The sequence below is a fragment of the Stenella coeruleoalba genome (assembly GCF_951394435.1).
Source record: "Stenella coeruleoalba genome assembly, chromosome: 12".
Taxonomy (NCBI): domain Eukaryota; kingdom Metazoa; phylum Chordata; class Mammalia; order Artiodactyla; family Delphinidae; genus Stenella; species Stenella coeruleoalba.
The window spans coordinates 81,225,765-81,243,020 of NC_137158.1; the positions used below are offsets into that span (position 1 = coordinate 81,225,765).

The following is a 17,256-nucleotide window of genomic DNA, read 5'->3' on the forward strand; positions in this document are numbered from 1 at the left end:
TAGTGCTTAACTTATTTTCTTTTTATATGGTTTTTTACTAGTTGTCCCCTCTTAGAAAAACAAATAGCATGGAAGGAGCCATAGCCAAAAACATTAATTTAGGGGGAAAAGGGCTACCAGTAAACAAAACAGAGAGCTCCATGGCTGACAACCTCACAATGCTTGCTTGGCAACAGTGAAACATACTTACCTCCCATGCTGTGTGATACCCAAATCATTGGCCTATCCCCAACACCAGCAGCTCTGAGCTTCCTCAGAAGTTCGTTGCTCCTGAATGCAATGGACTTTCTGAACAAAATGAAAACAGCGGGTATGACAGGAGGCTACTGATTCCCCCTGCCCCAATTTTGCTATCCACGTTTTAAGACAAGATTTTTTGTTTATTGGACCAATTCTACATGCTACATTTTGGAGTCAGGAATACCTCTATTCTCTCCGGTTGATTCCTGCAATTGCTCATTCCCCATTTCTAACTTAGTCACACTGGCATAGGTGGGAATATTTATGAAACAAGCATTGTTTAGGCATCTAAAACGTTATCGGGCAATTTTCACGGGTCAAACTTGGGTCTTACCCCATTGCCTCCACCACTTAGGGTGTGCGTCCCTCCTCATTAGGTGGCCTGAGAAGACAAGGATCAGCGGAGACCATGCTGTCCTTTGCGAGTTCACCTGTGGAGTCAGCTGTCATTGCTGTTTAGTTCTACTTGTATTTATGTTACAAACACTAAGCTTTCATCATTTTGGTTTGTTACTTAGAAACAGCACAAAGCTATTAGAATCAGACTTCAGATAAGTAATTTTCAAACTAAAAGGGAACTCTAAAGCTGTCTGGTCTGGTAGTTTTAAACTGTGTATGTGGAGAATCCTTTCTTTGAAATAAAGGTTTATGCGAGCTCCTCTGGGTGACCTGGGGAAGGAGCCCTGGGGTCTCGCCCGCTGAACCTCAGCACCATTCCTCTGGCACCTAGGTGGGCGTCACTCATATATAACACTCAGTTTGATAACACAGATCAGACCAACTCCCTCCATTTGCAGACCAGACTTCCCAGACCAGTTTAATGACCTAAGATGGCTAGTGAGTCAAAGGCAGAGTTGGCTACAGTCTAGGTCCTGAAGTCCAGAAATCGAGCGCTCTCTCCTGTATATACAACTGGCACATACGATGTACAAGTGACATAAGGAGCCTACGTTGCTCAGCATCTCTCTTGGCTTCCTTTAGGTGGTATGCTTGTGAACACAAAAGCCAAAAGCCCCATGTTTACTTCCAGGAATTAAGGAAACTTTGCTCTCGAATCCATGGTCCTTACTATGAGAATAGTTTTAAGCGAACCATGTTAGAAGCCCAACATTGACACTATATCTAAGCCTTATACAGTTTCATTATTTATAGCTAACTTCCTCTATAAGGAAGAGAAGAAAGGTTACGTTAGTTTTCCATAAGAAAATCCTGTCTGTGGCCTCAAAGATAAAACACCCCTCCATCCCAGAGGGCCCACTTGTGGCCTGGACCCTTCCCCCTCTGTTACCTTTCCATAGGGCACCTTGCTCTCCAGTCGCTAAGGCTGGTGTCATACTCCACAGATATAATTCGGAGAGCGGGACAGTCTCTTGCTAACCACGACTATGTAAAATAAAAGGTACAAAAGGGAAGATAATGAATTTCCACTGTTCCACTTATTTCCTAGCAATTGAAATTTGTAACTAAAGGACCCTTGTAATACTGACAACTAGTAAAAGACTGCATTGGAGTAAAGTATAAAGGTGACTAGAAACTCCAGCATTTTATCTTTTTATATCTCTGCTCATAAGGTGATATTGCATAAGGTCTATGCAGGTTTCAAGAGAATATTCTCAATTTTAATCTGCTATAGCCAAAAGCAGGGCCTGTTTTTGGAGTCTAGATCAAATTGGCTTTTTGAAAGCATTTAATAGAAAGCTGTGATCTCAGGACAGACAGAAGAGTGTGACGGAGGTTAGAGATTTGACCTGAGAGCTCAGATACTAATTACAGTTACAGTTCTGTCTCTGTGGAGCCGAGGTTTATCGTCATCTCCATATTTCAGTGTCACCAGAGAAAGAGTGCCAACCACTCTTTCTGCTGATACGCCCTTGTGAAGGTGGATAAGCAGAAGTGGGACAAAGCCCCAGGAACTATTTATACATATTTACAGCATCAGTTTTCACTGAGCTTTAGATAAATTTCATTCAATAAATTAATGCCAAAGTTTAGGCTCTTTAGAAGAAATAATGTCAAAGAAATCCAAAGCAGAATTACTTCTTCAAAGTCTTTCTATTTTATAATTATTAAAATCACAGAACTAGCCAGCTGTTATTAATATATTATTTATTGAATTATATATATATATATATTTTTTGAATTATATTTTTAACGGAAGTGGACTATTTTACTGGCCCTTGCCCTTTGCCCATTTTTTACTTAACAGAATACTCTTTTAGAGTCATAGAATGTACCGTAAATTATACAACACAGAGTGATAAGCCCAGTTGTTCATGTAACATATTATAAGTGTCCCTAAGGAAAAGAAAAACTGCATGGAAAAAAAATCCCAGTAAAAAGAGAAAAGTAAGCATGTCACAGTGAGGACTCTAAAGGCCGGTGACACAGCAGTGTGTCGGGACAAGGGTGGCCTACCAGAGGTAGCCGCTTCCTTACCTTGGGCCAACATGTTGTATACTTGGTTTCATCCTCTGAAACCTTTCCAGTTAAATTCTGATCATTGTCCTGCTGGCGCCACGTTTTGAATGCTGCTCCCATAAGGCCATGAATAAACAGGACATCTGCTTTAATGGGCTGACTAACAGGGGAGAGAGTTTTTAAAAGAAGCAGAAAAAATGCATTATTACTTTGATAAGAATCTACACAGCACTCTCTTTGGATGGTGCTTATTTTAGCAGGTTTATATGACATAAAATAAACTTAATTAAGGCAAGCTTTATAAGCACAGGTTTGCTGAGGAGCCCTAAAGGAGTTCTGGCAAAGACATATATGCTGTGTGCTCACTGCTCTCTCTGTAAGGATGGAAACACAACTAGGCAGGCAGACCAACCAAAATCAACTGTAATGCGCTTAGTGATCAATGAAGTGACAGATGTCATAGATTACCCTCCAAAGAGTTCCATGAGAATATTACACAAATCAATAAAAGTATTTAAGAAATTAAATCATATGCTAGTGTAGTTTCAAACTCAGTATGCATGAAAAAGATTGTTTTTATCAAGGAAAATGATGTTTATCAGAAACAGAGCAAATGAGATTTTAAAGTAACATTCTTTCTTTGTATATGCCATTTAAAAAAATGCAATAGTATATTACTTGCAAGCTATTTATAATACACACCCAATTATGTAACACATATAAAATACATTACCATATTATTTTATTTACAAATTAGAATTAACCAGGAAATCTATTTTTCAAGTTAAAAAAAAGTTCTTGCTATTTTCTGAGGTATTAAAGTGCCTGACAAAAATCTAAGAAATGTGTAATTTTTTCATTGTGGTATATTTATTGTCTTAGCAATGATACGACTGGAAATAGTGACCAGAAATAACCTTAAGAAAACAAACAAAAAAAGAAATAACCTTAAGAAGGAGTATGAGTCAAATTTATTACAACTTATTCCTTCCGATACATGCTTTTATAACCTCGCCTAAGCTTTCTCTAGTCCCTTGAGTTCTAGGCCCAGGCTGATTTGGTCGCCTGCATGTAATAATGTCCTAGCTCCTTCTCATCCAGATCAACCTCTACAACCCTAATCAGTTAATAACTTAGATTTACATGAAAAATGTAATGAAACAAAGAAGAAATATGCATTACAGAGTTTATGTGAGACACGTTATAAAAGGTGAATGCAGCCTTCCTGAAGGTAAGCCGCTGGTATAAAATAACCCTGGTAATTTAGCTAGTTCCATACTTTCACGACAGCTTGCAATGCTTCTGAGGTTATTAGGGGAAAACTGTTTCATTAAATAAGGTATTTTACTTATTTGTAAGGCATTTAACTTATCTAAATTATGCAGAAAGAAGTTAGAATATTAAGCCCTTGAAGCATTACGTCCCCACAGGGACAAAGAGGCTCTACCCTGCCTTCTTACCTTGTGCGGTACTGGGGGTGCAGCACGTACACGCCGTCCTGGTACTTATCTTGCACAGTCTCTCGGTCTAGATTAGCCAGGGTTCTGGCGGCGTGTGAGGCCTCCATAATGTGGTGGGACTTTATTGCTTCTACCAGTATCGAAACCCAGCCTGGTGAAAAGAACACATTCCCTAAACACCAGCACTAATCCGTCTCGGACTACTGAGAGGTTTTCAGACTGAAAATGATGGGAGGAAGGCAAACCTCAGCATCTGTCTACGAGAAAAAGCCCTACCACCACAATTACATTCTTCCCTAAGGCCCCCTGGGTCCCACAACACAATGCCATGATGTCCCCAGCCAGGTACTCCTTAGGGATCTCAACGAAGGTTAAGAGCCATTTTCTTTATTTAGAAAATCTAACAGAAGTTGTAATTACTAGAGATGAGGCCATAAATGGTAAGAAAATGTCATATTTTGCTTTAGCAAAAATTATTAAACTCAGTGAGTTGACACTAGTTATTTCATTCTGATTGGCATATTAGCAGCCCTTAATAATACACGAGTGAGTAGTTTCTTAATAATGAACTTGTTTGACAGACAAAAAACTTGTAAAACCTGAGGTTCAGGAAGGAAAAACTCATTTTTTTAAATTGAAGTATAGTTGATTTACAATGTTGTATTAATTTCTGCGGTGCAGCAAAGTGACTCAGTTATACCTACATATACATTCTTTTTCATATTCTTTTCCATTATGGTTTATCTCAGGATATTGGGTATAATTCCCTGTGCTATACAGTAGGACCTTGTTGTTTATCCATTCTACATGTAACAGTTTGGAAGAACTATTTCTTAAAGGGAGACAAAGAAACACTTTGTGCAGTACAATTTCATTTATTATTAAATGTTTTTGTTGTTTAAAACAGTGTATTGCTTTATGAACATAAATATGTAGGCAAAGTTTATGCTTGTGCGTGCATGCACACACACACACACACACAAACACACAAAGATCTAGAAAGAGGCACCAAACTATTAAAGTCACTGCCTCTTAGGAGGGAGTTGGGGTTGTGGAGGGCTCTGTATAAAGCTGGGTTTAATTTTTTGCTATATCTGTGTTCTCCGAAGTATTTACAATGAGAGTCTATTCATGTATTATTTAATTTAAAATAAAACAAAATATGGGCTTTGAGGTCAGAGAGACTTGAGCTCAAATTTCTGTCCCTTGCTTACTTGCTATGGAAACTCAGTCAAGTTACGTGGTTCATTTGACCTGAAGGAAGGTTCTAATAAATTAATCTATATAAAAGCTGCCATTTCCAAGCGCAGCAGGTGCTCAATAGAGAGCAGCTTGTCCTCCCTCCTTCATCCTCCCACTTTCTGTGGCAAAAGTGTTGAGAAACACTGATGATAGGAGGCCATTATTTAATAATCCAAAAGAAATTTCAGACCCAATAATTCTTTAACAATACTCTAATTTGTAATATTAGAAAATCCCTCTTCAAAATCTCTTACAGAATGCTTTACAATAATTAATTTTTTAAAATTCTACCTATAGAGATATACAAGTATGTTATTGGTATGTACAAAAATATGGCTTTATTTTTAACGGAGTCACAAGAAAGGAAACACAAGAGAAAGCACGGCACAAGCCATTTCTACAGCATTTTTTAGTTGGCAAAGTATTTTTACAATGCCTGAGAGGCTTCACCTAATGCTCCTTGGAAAACTTGTGTCTTTCTTAAATATTTACTGTTTTTTAATTACATAACTTCTGAATAATTTTAATTGTAAAAATAAACAAACAAAAATAGCACTTAATAATGAACATCCCACTTTAGCACTCCCATCATTTCCCAATTCCCACTTATATCCTCAGAAGTAATCAAAGTTAAAAGTCTGGTGGACACCCTTCCAAACCTTTTTAAAAATTCAGTTACATACCTATAATTTATGCATATACACTATAGCTCCATATGCTTTTTTTTTTTTTTGCCTAAATGGAATTATACTATTCCTACTGGCCTGTGACTTGATTTTATACTTCAGCCATGTACACAGACCAGTTACCAATAATGAAATTGAATCAGTAATAAAAAAAAACTCCCAACAAACAAAAGTCCGGGACCAGATGGCTTCACAAGTGAGTTCTACCAAACATTTAGAGAAGCATTAACACCTATCCTGCTCAATCTGTTCCAAAAAATTGCAGAGGAAGGAACGCTTCTGAACTCAAGCAAAAAGGCCAGCATCACCCCGATCCCAAAACCAGACAAAGATATCACAAAGAAATAAAATTACAGACCAATATCACTGATGAACATAGAAGCAAAAATTCTCAACAAAATATTAGTAAGCTGAATTTGATGACACATTAAAAGGATCATACACCATGTATCAAGTGTGATTTATCCCAGAGATGCAAAGATGGTTCAATATCTTCAAATCTATCAGTGTGATACACCACATTAACAAACTGAAGAATAAAAACCATATGATCATCTCAAAAGATGAAGAAAAAGCTACTGACAGAATTCAACAGCCAGGGGACTTCCCTGGTGGCGCAGTGGTTAAGAATCCACCTGCCAATGCAGGGGACATGGGTTCGATCCCTGGTCCAGAAAGATCCCACATGCTGCAGAGCAACTAAGCCTGTGTGCCACAACTACTGAGCCTGCGTTCTAGAGACCACAAGCCACAACTACTGAAGCCCACATGCCTAGAGCCTGTGCTCCGCAACAAGAGAAGCACCGCAATGAGAAGCCCATGTGCAACAAGACCCAACGCAGCCAAAAATAAATAAATTTATTAAAAAAAATAAAATAATAAAAATAATTCAACATCCATTTATGATAAAAACTCCAAAAAATGGGTATAGAGGGAACATACCTCAACATAATAAAGGCCATATATGACAAGTCCACATCTAACATCATACTCAATGGTGAAAAGCTGAAAGCATTTTTTCTAAGATTAGGAAAAAGACAAGGATTCCCGCTCTCTCCACTTTTACTCAACATAGTTTTGGAAGTCCTAGTCTCACCAATCAGATAAGAAAAAGAAATAAAAGAAATTCATATTGGAAAGGAAGAAGTAAAACTGTCATTGTTTGCAGATGACTTGATACTTTATACATAAAAAAATCCTAAGGTGCCACCAAAAAAACTACTAGAGTTCAACAATGAATTCAATAAAGCTGCAGGATACAAAATTAATATACAAAAATCTGTTGCTTCTATACACTAACAATGAACTGTCAGAGAAATTAAGGATTTACCACTTACCACTTACCATTTACCACTGCATCAAAGAGTATAAAATACCTAGTAATAAACCTACCTAAGGAGGTAAAATACCTGTACTTGGAAAACTGTATATAAGACACTGATGAAAGAAACTGAAGATGACACATACAGATGGAAAGATATACTGTATTCATGGATTGGAAGAATTCATATTGTTTAAATGACTGTACTACCCAAGGCAATCTACACATTCAATCCAATCCCTATCAAAATACCAATGGCATTTTTCACAGAACTAGATCAAATAATTTTAAAATTTGTATTGAAACACAAAAGACCCTGAATAGCCAAAACAATCTTGAGAAAAATAAACAGAGCTGGAGAAGCCATGCTCCCTGACTTTAGACTCTACTACAAAGCTACATTAATCAAAACAGTATGGTACTGGCACAAAAAGAGACATACAGATCAATGGAACAGAATAGAGAGCCCAGAAATAAACCCACACAATTATGGTCAGTTAATCTACAACCGAGGAGGCAAGAATATTCAATGGACAAAAGACAGTCTCTTCAATAAGTGGTGCTGGGAAACTGGACAGCTACATGTAAAAGGATGAAATTAGAACACTTTCTTACACCATATACAAAAATAAACTCAAAATGGATTAAAGACCTAAATGTAAGACTTGAAACCATAAAATCCCTAGAAGAAAACATAGGTGGAATACTCTTTGACATAAATCATAGCAATATTCTTTTTGGACCTGTCCCCTAAGGCAAAGGAAACAAAAGCAAAAATAAACAAACAGCACCTAATTAAACTTAAAAGCTTTTGTACAGCAAAGGAAACCATCAACAAAACGAAAAGACAGGGCTTCCCTGGTGGCGCAGTGGTTGAGAGTCCGCCTGCCGATGCAGGGGACACGGGTTCGTGCCCCGGTCCGGGAAGATCCCACATGCCACGGAGCGGCTGGGCCCGTGAGCCATGGCCACTGAGCCTGCGCGTCCGGAGCCTGTGCTCCACAATGGGAGAGGCCACGACAGTGAGAGGCCCACGTACCGCAAAAAAAAACAACGAAAAGACAACCTACTGAATGGGAGAAAACATTTGCAAATGATATGACCCATAAGGGGTTAATATCCAAAATATATAAACAGCTCATACAACTCAACATCAAAAAAAACCAAAACAACCTGATTAAAAAATGGGCAGAAGACAGGAATAGACATTTTTCCAAAGAAGACGTACAGACGGCCAACAGGTACATGAAACAATGCTCAACATTGGGAAATGCAAATCAAAACCACAATGAGATTATCACTTCACACCTGTTAGAATGGCTACCATCAAAAAGAACACAGCTAACAAATACTGGCAGGGATGTGGAGAAAAGGGAGCGCTTCTAAATTGTTGGTGGGAACGTAAATTGGTGCAGCCACTGTGAAAAACAGTATGGAGGTTCCTCAGAAACTACAAACAGAATTACCATATGACCCCACAATTCCATTCCTGGGTATATATCCAAATAAAACTAAAACACTAATTTGAAAAGATACATGCACCCCAATGTTCATAGAAGCACTGTTTACAATAGCCAAGATATGGAAGCAACCTAAGTGTCCATCAGTAGATGACTGGGTAAAGAAGATATAGTGTGTGTGTATGTATATATACACACACACACACACACACACACACACACAATGGAGTACTACTCGGCCATAAAAAGAACGAAATTTTGCCATTTGCAACAACATGGATGGACTTGGAGGGTATTATGCTTAGTGAAATTAGTCAGGTAACAGAAAGACAAACACTGCATGATACAACAGAAAGACAAACACTGTATGATATCATTTATATGCAGCATCTAAAAAATAAACTAGCGAACGTAACAAAAAAGAAAGAGACTTATGGATACAGAGAACAAACTAGCAGTTACCAGTGGAGAGAGGGAAGGGGGGAAGGGCAAGATAGGGGTATGGAATTAAGAGGTACAAATTACTATGTATAAGATAAATAAGCTACAAGGATATATTGTACAGCACAGGGAATATAGTTGATATTTTACAATAACTATAAATGAAGTATTATCTTTAAAAATTGTGAATTAGTATGTTGTATACCTGAAACTTCAGCTACACCTCAATTAAAAAATACATTAAAAAAAGAAAGGTAAAACACAGAGAAAAAAAATTTTGGGAAAGACAGGACAGAGTCTCAATGACCTGTGGAACAGAATCAAGAGATTTAATATACATAATTGAAGTCCCAAGAGGAAAGAAGAAAGAAAAGGGGACAAAAAAAAGAATATCTAAAGATAGACAAGCTGGAAAGTTTCCAAATTTGCTCAAAAACATCAACGCACAGATTCAGTCAGCTCAGTAGACCCCAAGCAAGATAAATATAAAAATAGACTAGGCACTTCATAGTCAAACTGCTGACAATCTAAAAAGAAGACAGGAAAAAAGACACATTTCATATAAGAGAAGAAAAGTGGACATAAGAAGAGACTTCTCATCAGACAACACACACACACACACACACACACACACACACACACACAGAGCATGGGGACAGAAGCCTGCTCTTGGTGTCTTAGAAACATGCCCCCAAATTGCTGCTTTGTTATCAATAAAAGGTTGATGTTCGGCTTGGGTCAAAAAAAAAAGAGAGAATGGAATGATATTTTTTAAGTGCTGACAGAAAAAAATAACACACTGTCAACAAAGTACTCTTTATCCATGGAAAATAACCTTTCCCTGGATAATAAAATAAAGGCAAAGTCAAGACATTTTCAGAAAATGAAAGGTGACAGAATTTGTTGCCAGCAGATCCAGGTCTTTAGGATGAAGTGAAATAATATCGGACACAAATTTAGATAGAAAAGAAGGAAGAGCGCTGTATATTATAAACATGTAAATAAAAAGTTTTCTTATGTTCTTTAAATACCACTTGACTGTTAAAACAAAAATAACAACAATATATTGTGAGGTCTATAACATGTGGTCTATAACATATTATGGTCTATAATTATGACAATACCACAAAGGATGGCAGAGTGTATAAACTGAATTATACTGTTGTGAGACTCTCACGTTATATACAAAATGGTATAATATGCATTTAAGATAGACTGTAAAGGAGAAAAAAAGAAACAAAAACCAGAGAGGGGACAAATTGCAAGAGCAAGACAACAGACACAACCAAACTATCAATAATTACATTAGAGCTAAAGAGACAAAACACTTCAATTAAAAGGGATTATCAAGCTGAACTTTTTAAAAAAGATGCAAGTATGTGCTGTCTTAGAGACGTACTTATTTTTAGTCGCAGAAAAATGAAAGCAAAAGAAGGGAAAAAGACAAAAGATATGCAATGCAAACAGCAAGCATAAAAAAAAAGCTAGTATGGCTATTTTAATACCTGACAAAGCAGACTTGAAGAAAAGGAGTATTACCAGTGATAGAGACAATACTTAATAATAAAAAAATGAACATTTCACAAGGAAGAAAAATCTGATAGAACTAAAGGGAGAAACAAATTCACAATCACAGTTGAAGAATTTAACACGTCTCAGTAATTCATTAAACTAGACAAAACTCGGTAAAGATCTGGAGAAGATTTGAATAATATGATCAACCAACTTGGTTGAACTGTTATGTATAGAACACTTCATCCAACAACTACAGAATATTCCTTCATTTCAAGTGCACATAGAATATTCACCAAGATAGACCATAAAATGGGCCATCAGATAAGTGTCACATTTCCAAAAACTAAAATCTTACAGGGTGTGTTCTTTGAATGCATGGAATATTAAACTAGAAATCAAAGACATACGACATCTAGAAAGCCATTAATATTTGTAAGTTACGCAGCACACTTTTAAGTAACTCATGAGACAAAGAAGAAATCGTAAGGGAAATTAGAAAATATTTCAAACTGAATAATGATGAAAATACAATATATCCAAAATTTGAGGGATGCATCTAAAGCAGGTTAGAAGAAATTTACAGCTCTAAATACCTATATTAGAAAATAACTGTAATGACTTTAAAACACGTCTTCAAATTCTTTTGACACCATTCTCATCAAGAGGTGATGGGTCTAAACCCCTTCTAAATCCCTTCTCCTCAAATATGAGCTAGCCTTGGTGACTAACTTTTAATCAATAGATCATGGCAAAACTTACTTCCAGTGCTTGACTATAAAAGGCAAAAGAGCTTATACCTGTCTCTCTCTTGGAACATTTGCCCTTGGAACCGAGCCATCAGGCTTTAAGGAAGCCCAAGGCGAGTGCTGAAAGAAGCCAGTGCCCCCAGCCCCGGCTGAGCTCCCAGCTGAGAACCAGTACCAATTTGCAAGCCATGTGCATGAGCAATCTTCAAAATGTATCCTCCATCTCACAGCTGAGCTGCCCAGCTGATGCTGCGTATAGCACATAAAGGCCCTGTCTACTGAATCTTGCCCAAATTTCAGATTCATGAACAAAATATATGGCTGCTGTTTTAACCAGTGAGTTTTAGGGTGGTCTGTTACACAGCAACAGATTAACTGAAACAAGAAAAAAGGTTAAAATCAGTGATCTAAGTTTCTACCTTAATAATCCATAAAAAAAGAGGAACAAATTAAACCAATACAGTAAGTGGTCCTTTATAGAAAAGTCTGCTGATCCCCGAATCAGATTTCAGCAAGTTAAAAACTTCTGCTGATCAAGACACTCTTAAATGTAAATTAAAAAAAAAACAAAAACAGAGTGATACAAGAAAAAAATGTAAATTCATCATTTCTAATAAATATTGTTGAACATACGCATGTATATGTGCACATAGGTATGTATATTTATTTGTGTATATGCATACATATATTTGTATATATCACCCTGATTTTTCCACTGAAAGAGCCCAGAAGCAAAGACACCCCAGGAGCAATAAGCACAGCTAGACAGTACCCAGATCTTGGTCTCTAAAATTCATTCTCTACTGAAAGGAAACAGGATTCTTTGAACAAATGAGCCTAGAACATCTTGTTATACTGGAAAGTAAGGAATGCCTCCCAAAATGATGTGGGCATATCAAAGGACACAGGAGCCAATTTGCCGGGCTCCTACTAACCAAAGCTGAGACAATCTGGCATCAAATTTTTAAGTACAATAATAAGTTGTAAACTATTAAAAAATAGGAAACCATGTGCCCATACTGATAGGGAGGGAGAGAGGGAGGGAGAAGGAAAGGAGGGAGGAGAGGGAAGAAAGGAAGGAAAGAGAGAAGGAAGGAGTGAGAGGGAAGAGCTCTTGCTTACAGTAGAATGCCAGATGCTGAAAAGTAAACGAGGAAGGGATGCTGCAGTTGGAAAATCACCTTTGTGCAACCATCATGATAAAGACTGGATCAGGCAGGAATTTTCATCTAAAGTACTTCCCCACAGGTGGTTTATTAGTTGCAAGGGGGAAAATCAATTATACAGTGGACTTCTTTTTAGTCTTACTATGCCTCTTGGTTAACCAGATCATATAAAAGATAATATAAACAATTAGATGGTCATCATGGCAAAAACTGCTCTCCTGTGACTGTCCACACACTGATTATCTTAGGTGTGGACTACCCACGACTCAAGGAATTCCTTGCCCTTCTAAAATGACATGCTCTAAGGAACCAAAACTAACCCTAAGCAAAGTCTTAAGCCTATTGAAAAATTAGCATAGCATGAATGAGGGGTGGAGGTGGGAGAAAAACAAAGGACTGGATCCAAAATACTCGGTATGTAAAGTTGTTACCTGAGCGAACTATAGTAGAATGAAGATGTTCATTCAAAGCCATATTTCCAAGGATACGCATTATATTTCTCTGTACTTTAGGACAGTCCTTGTGAAGTTGGTACAGCCTCTGCAGTAGTTGTAAGCCTCCATTTGCTTCAATTTTATCACAATGTGTGGGTATCTAGCACAATAAATTAATGAAAGCTCACTTTATGTTGCACAAATTCACTAACCAGGTGACACAGCATGCTGGGGGGCAGCCAGGTGGCTCCTGCTCAAGGAAGAGACCCAGAGAGACCCCCCCAAAACTCTCAGCTCAGCTCAAATAAATAAGCAAACCCCTATCTGTGTGGGAAGTGCTTTAAAATCACTGAAAAATTAAGGCCACTAGGACTTGTGACATTTTTATTCTTCAAGTTATTCTGCTTAGTTCTTGGTTGGATGTAACTACAATGTCATTATTACAGAATTGTATCAATTTATACTGATACTTTGACTGGCTTGAAACTACCTTAAAAGGTTCTCTACCTTGAGAAATCTGCCACCTGATAACAGGAAATAATCCCCCTGTGTAAGTGGCACATTTTGCTTCTGCCCACAAGAACTCCCATATAGAGATAAGCAACACCTGTGGCCCTACACACTACCCCACACAAGCCCACAGCTATGGGGCTCTCCTAAAATTCAAGAGTTGGAATTTTTTTTTAAAGAGGAAGATCAAGTAAAAATTAAAAAGAAAGAAAGAGGGATGTGAATTTTTAATGGAGAAAAGAGATAAAAGAAAGCCAAAGGAAATATATACATTAAGGTAAGGTGACATAACTGATCAACAAGCCATTACAGTCTGCCAACGTCACCAGCACAGCCTTGCCTCTCCCCAGCACTTAGTTTTATCACTTATATCACTTATGTGATACCATGTCATGTATATGCAATGATTTTCACTCTCTAAATTTTTATTAAATTTTACCACATTTTATATGCATTTAAAAAGTATGCCTTTTAGACATATATCAAGTGAGATATTAATATGTTGAGAAGTTTCTGGAAAGGTAACTATTACATTCCATGCACTGGGCATTCTACTGCAGATGCACCTATTGTTTCGGAAATCAGTCATAAGTCACAAAAAAATCAAGCTTACTTTCCCACATTCCCTTTTTAGTGTGTTACCACACTAACGACTGCTTTGTGCTCGATTCCTGATTCCACCCGAGGGAACTGAGATGACCAGAGAGCACCATGCTTTTGTGCCACGTCTAATGGTTCCCAATTAAACTGGAGCGTTTAGAACCTCTAGGATGGTGTTTCTCATGATGTGGGACGAACCAACTACATCGGCCTCACCAGGGATGCCTGTTACAAATGCAAGCTCCTGGACTCCACCTCACATCTACTAAATTACAACTGCTAACTGTGAGCAGGAATGTGCATTTTAACACGCTTCCTGGATGATTTTTATGCACTGATGCTTGAGCACCACAAAGTTTGTTGCTTTTTTCTTTTTAAAATCAAACTATGATGATAGAAAAGTTGTCATAATGCCAAATTTTTTTTTTAATCATCGACATATGTATGCTGTGGTTAAAAATCAAGACTATGGTCAAATAAATACTTTTTCCAAGTATTTACCTTTTTTCTATCTTAACACATCTTTTGCAGATATTTTACTGGAAATTAACTCCCTGGTAATATTACTTGTAAAAATTATCTGAGAAAGGTAATGCAAGACAGCATAACACAAAGGTAAATGCCATATTTAGACAACAGGTTGCTTTATGAGCAATTAAGATTAAATCCATTTTTAGAAATACTTAGCAAAAGTGAAATTCATGTATTGGTGCTAAATCATGATTATCAATTCTGACAATTGAGAAAAAAGCAGAAATTTAAAAACAAGCGAAAAGCTTTTTTTTCTTTTATAAAAAATGAGAATTATTTCCCTTGAATGAACCAACATGTATAATTTTTTCAATGTGATCATAAAAAGTAAACCATATTTTGAAAATGTAAATTACCTCAGAATGTTTTACTAAAGCTTCCAAACAGAACATTTCCACTGTAGCTGAAGGAACTTCTCCAAAACTTTCAGCATAAGGAAGTCCATTTCCTCCAAAACACCATAAACCACCCTGAAAGTGAGATAATTAAAATTTTTAGTGAAAAAGGTGTCTAATATTTTTTGTTTGACAAAAAAAAAAAAAACCTCTGTACTATATACAGTATTAGAAAGAACTAATATGTAAGACTCAAAATATTCTGGAAACTTACAGGGAACTTTCATTATGCAAACTGTTGCTAGACTAGAAAACATATGGAATTATTCTTAGAAGAGAGCAGTCTTTGAGACTTTCTCAATTCTTTCCTCTGTGTCCTCTTATCTGAAAGTATGGAGACTAACACATAAATCTTGACCAGTAAGAAAAAGCCCAGAGCCGAACAATGTTCTAGTGTCAGATTATGCCAGTTGAGTCTACTTAAAAATCTATCAATCAAAATAACAGAAAAGGCATTACTGGAAAAATTTAAAATAAAGACAATGATAACAATGATCAGAGAGCTTTTAATTTAAAAAAAAAAGGGAACTCCCTGGCAGTCCAGTGGTTAGGACTCGGAGCTTTTGCTGCCATGGCTTGGGTTCAGTCCCTGGTCGGGTTCAGTCCCTGGCTGCGCAGCGCGGCCAGAAAAACAAGAGAGAGAGCTTTTAATTTTTCTTAAATTGAAATTCAAGTTCACATGGAAGAATAAACAGAAGAGTTAGGAAAATTATGAAACAGAATAGTGGGGACTAGTCTTAACAGATGTTAAAACATATTATAAGAATAAATGGGGAAAAGAAAATTTCAACTATTAACCACAGGTCAGTAACATGCAATAATCTCCTAAAAATCAGTGAAAAATACCAACAAGGCTATAGAAAAATGAGCAACAGTCATGTTGCTCTAAATGCCTCTAAAATAGATAAGAAAGGATATTTTACATCTATCAGACAGGTGGGGAAATAAGACGTTCTCATTACCCTGCTGCTGGTAATATCAACGGGCTACTTCTATGGAGGACAATTTAGCGACAGCTGTCAAAATTACAAGTGCCCATGCCCTTCAACAATTTATCCTACAGGACACTCACACACTGGCAAAGTGATATAGGTACAAGTTTGTTCATTGCAGCTTTGTTTGTAAGAACAAAAGATTGAAGGTCCCTAATGTCCTTCAATAGGGGGTTGGTTAAATAAAGGATGGTACAATTATACAATGGAATGCTATGTGAGTCTCTTCATATATTGACATACATCACTCTCTAAGATAAACCCTTAGGTGAGAAAAAGAAGGAGCAGAGAGTGTGTACCATATGCTACCATTTGTGTAAAAAAGTGTGTTAACTACATGTGTATATTGGGGTGGGGAGATACAAGGAAGACTTATTACTGTATCTTCTTTTGAAGCGCTTTGTATTTGAACTAGGGGTCATAATTGTGTGCACCAGACCACCTGCTGGCAAAAGAGGACAACTACAAGGTAGTGTCTTTCAAAAATGTATATATAAAGCCCAGTGTTTCCTGTAGGAAATACAGTCCATAAGTTTCTGCATTCTGAGTTAATTTATAGGGTTCATGGTTCAGTAAACCTAGTAAATGTTCAAAATGTTTGGCCACTCTATAATTCTTATTCATGCTGTCTTCTCTGATATAATAATCTTCTTTTTTTTCTGAGTTTAAACATGCTTGGATCTCAAAGATTCATGCTATTTAAGTGGAGCCCCTGGGGGCTTCCCTGGTGGCGCAGTGGTTAAGAATCTGTCTGCCAATGCAGGGGACACGGGTTCGAGTCCTGGTCCGGGACGATCCCACATGCCGCAGAGCAACTAAGCCCATGTGCCACAACTACTGAGCCTGCGCTCTAGAGCCCATGAGCCACAACTACTGAAGCCCACGTGCCTAGATCCTGTGCTCTGCAATAAGAGAAGCCACCGCACTGCAATGAAGAGTAGCCCCTGCTTGCTGCAACTAGAGAAAGCCCGTGTGCAGCAACAAAGACCCAACGCAGCCAAAAATAAATAAATTAAATAAATAAAATTTTAAAATAATAAAATAAAATAAATGGAGGATTGGGAAGGACTAACTCATTGACAGTCCTTGCCTCCTCCAG

At 37.3% G+C, this 17,256-nt stretch overlaps 1 protein-coding gene across 2 annotated transcripts in view; it reads right to left on the reverse strand.

Annotated features, from left to right (window-relative positions):
• Positions 1–17,256, reverse strand: part of SERAC1 (serine active site containing 1) — an 89,090-nt gene that overhangs the window by 7,828 nt on the left and 64,006 nt on the right. For both annotated transcript variants that reach the window (XM_079939359.1, XM_079939358.1), the window contains exons 9-14: positions 15,127–15,240; positions 13,127–13,289; positions 4,119–4,269; positions 2,677–2,818; positions 1,529–1,623; positions 191–288 (exon numbers count right to left, since the gene is read on the reverse strand). In XM_079939359.1, the coding sequence (XP_079795485.1) occupies positions 191–288; positions 1,529–1,623; positions 2,677–2,818; positions 4,119–4,269; positions 13,127–13,289; positions 15,127–15,240 (763 nt within the window). The remainder of the gene's footprint in view (positions 1–190; positions 289–1,528; positions 1,624–2,676; positions 2,819–4,118; positions 4,270–13,126; positions 13,290–15,126; positions 15,241–17,256) is intronic.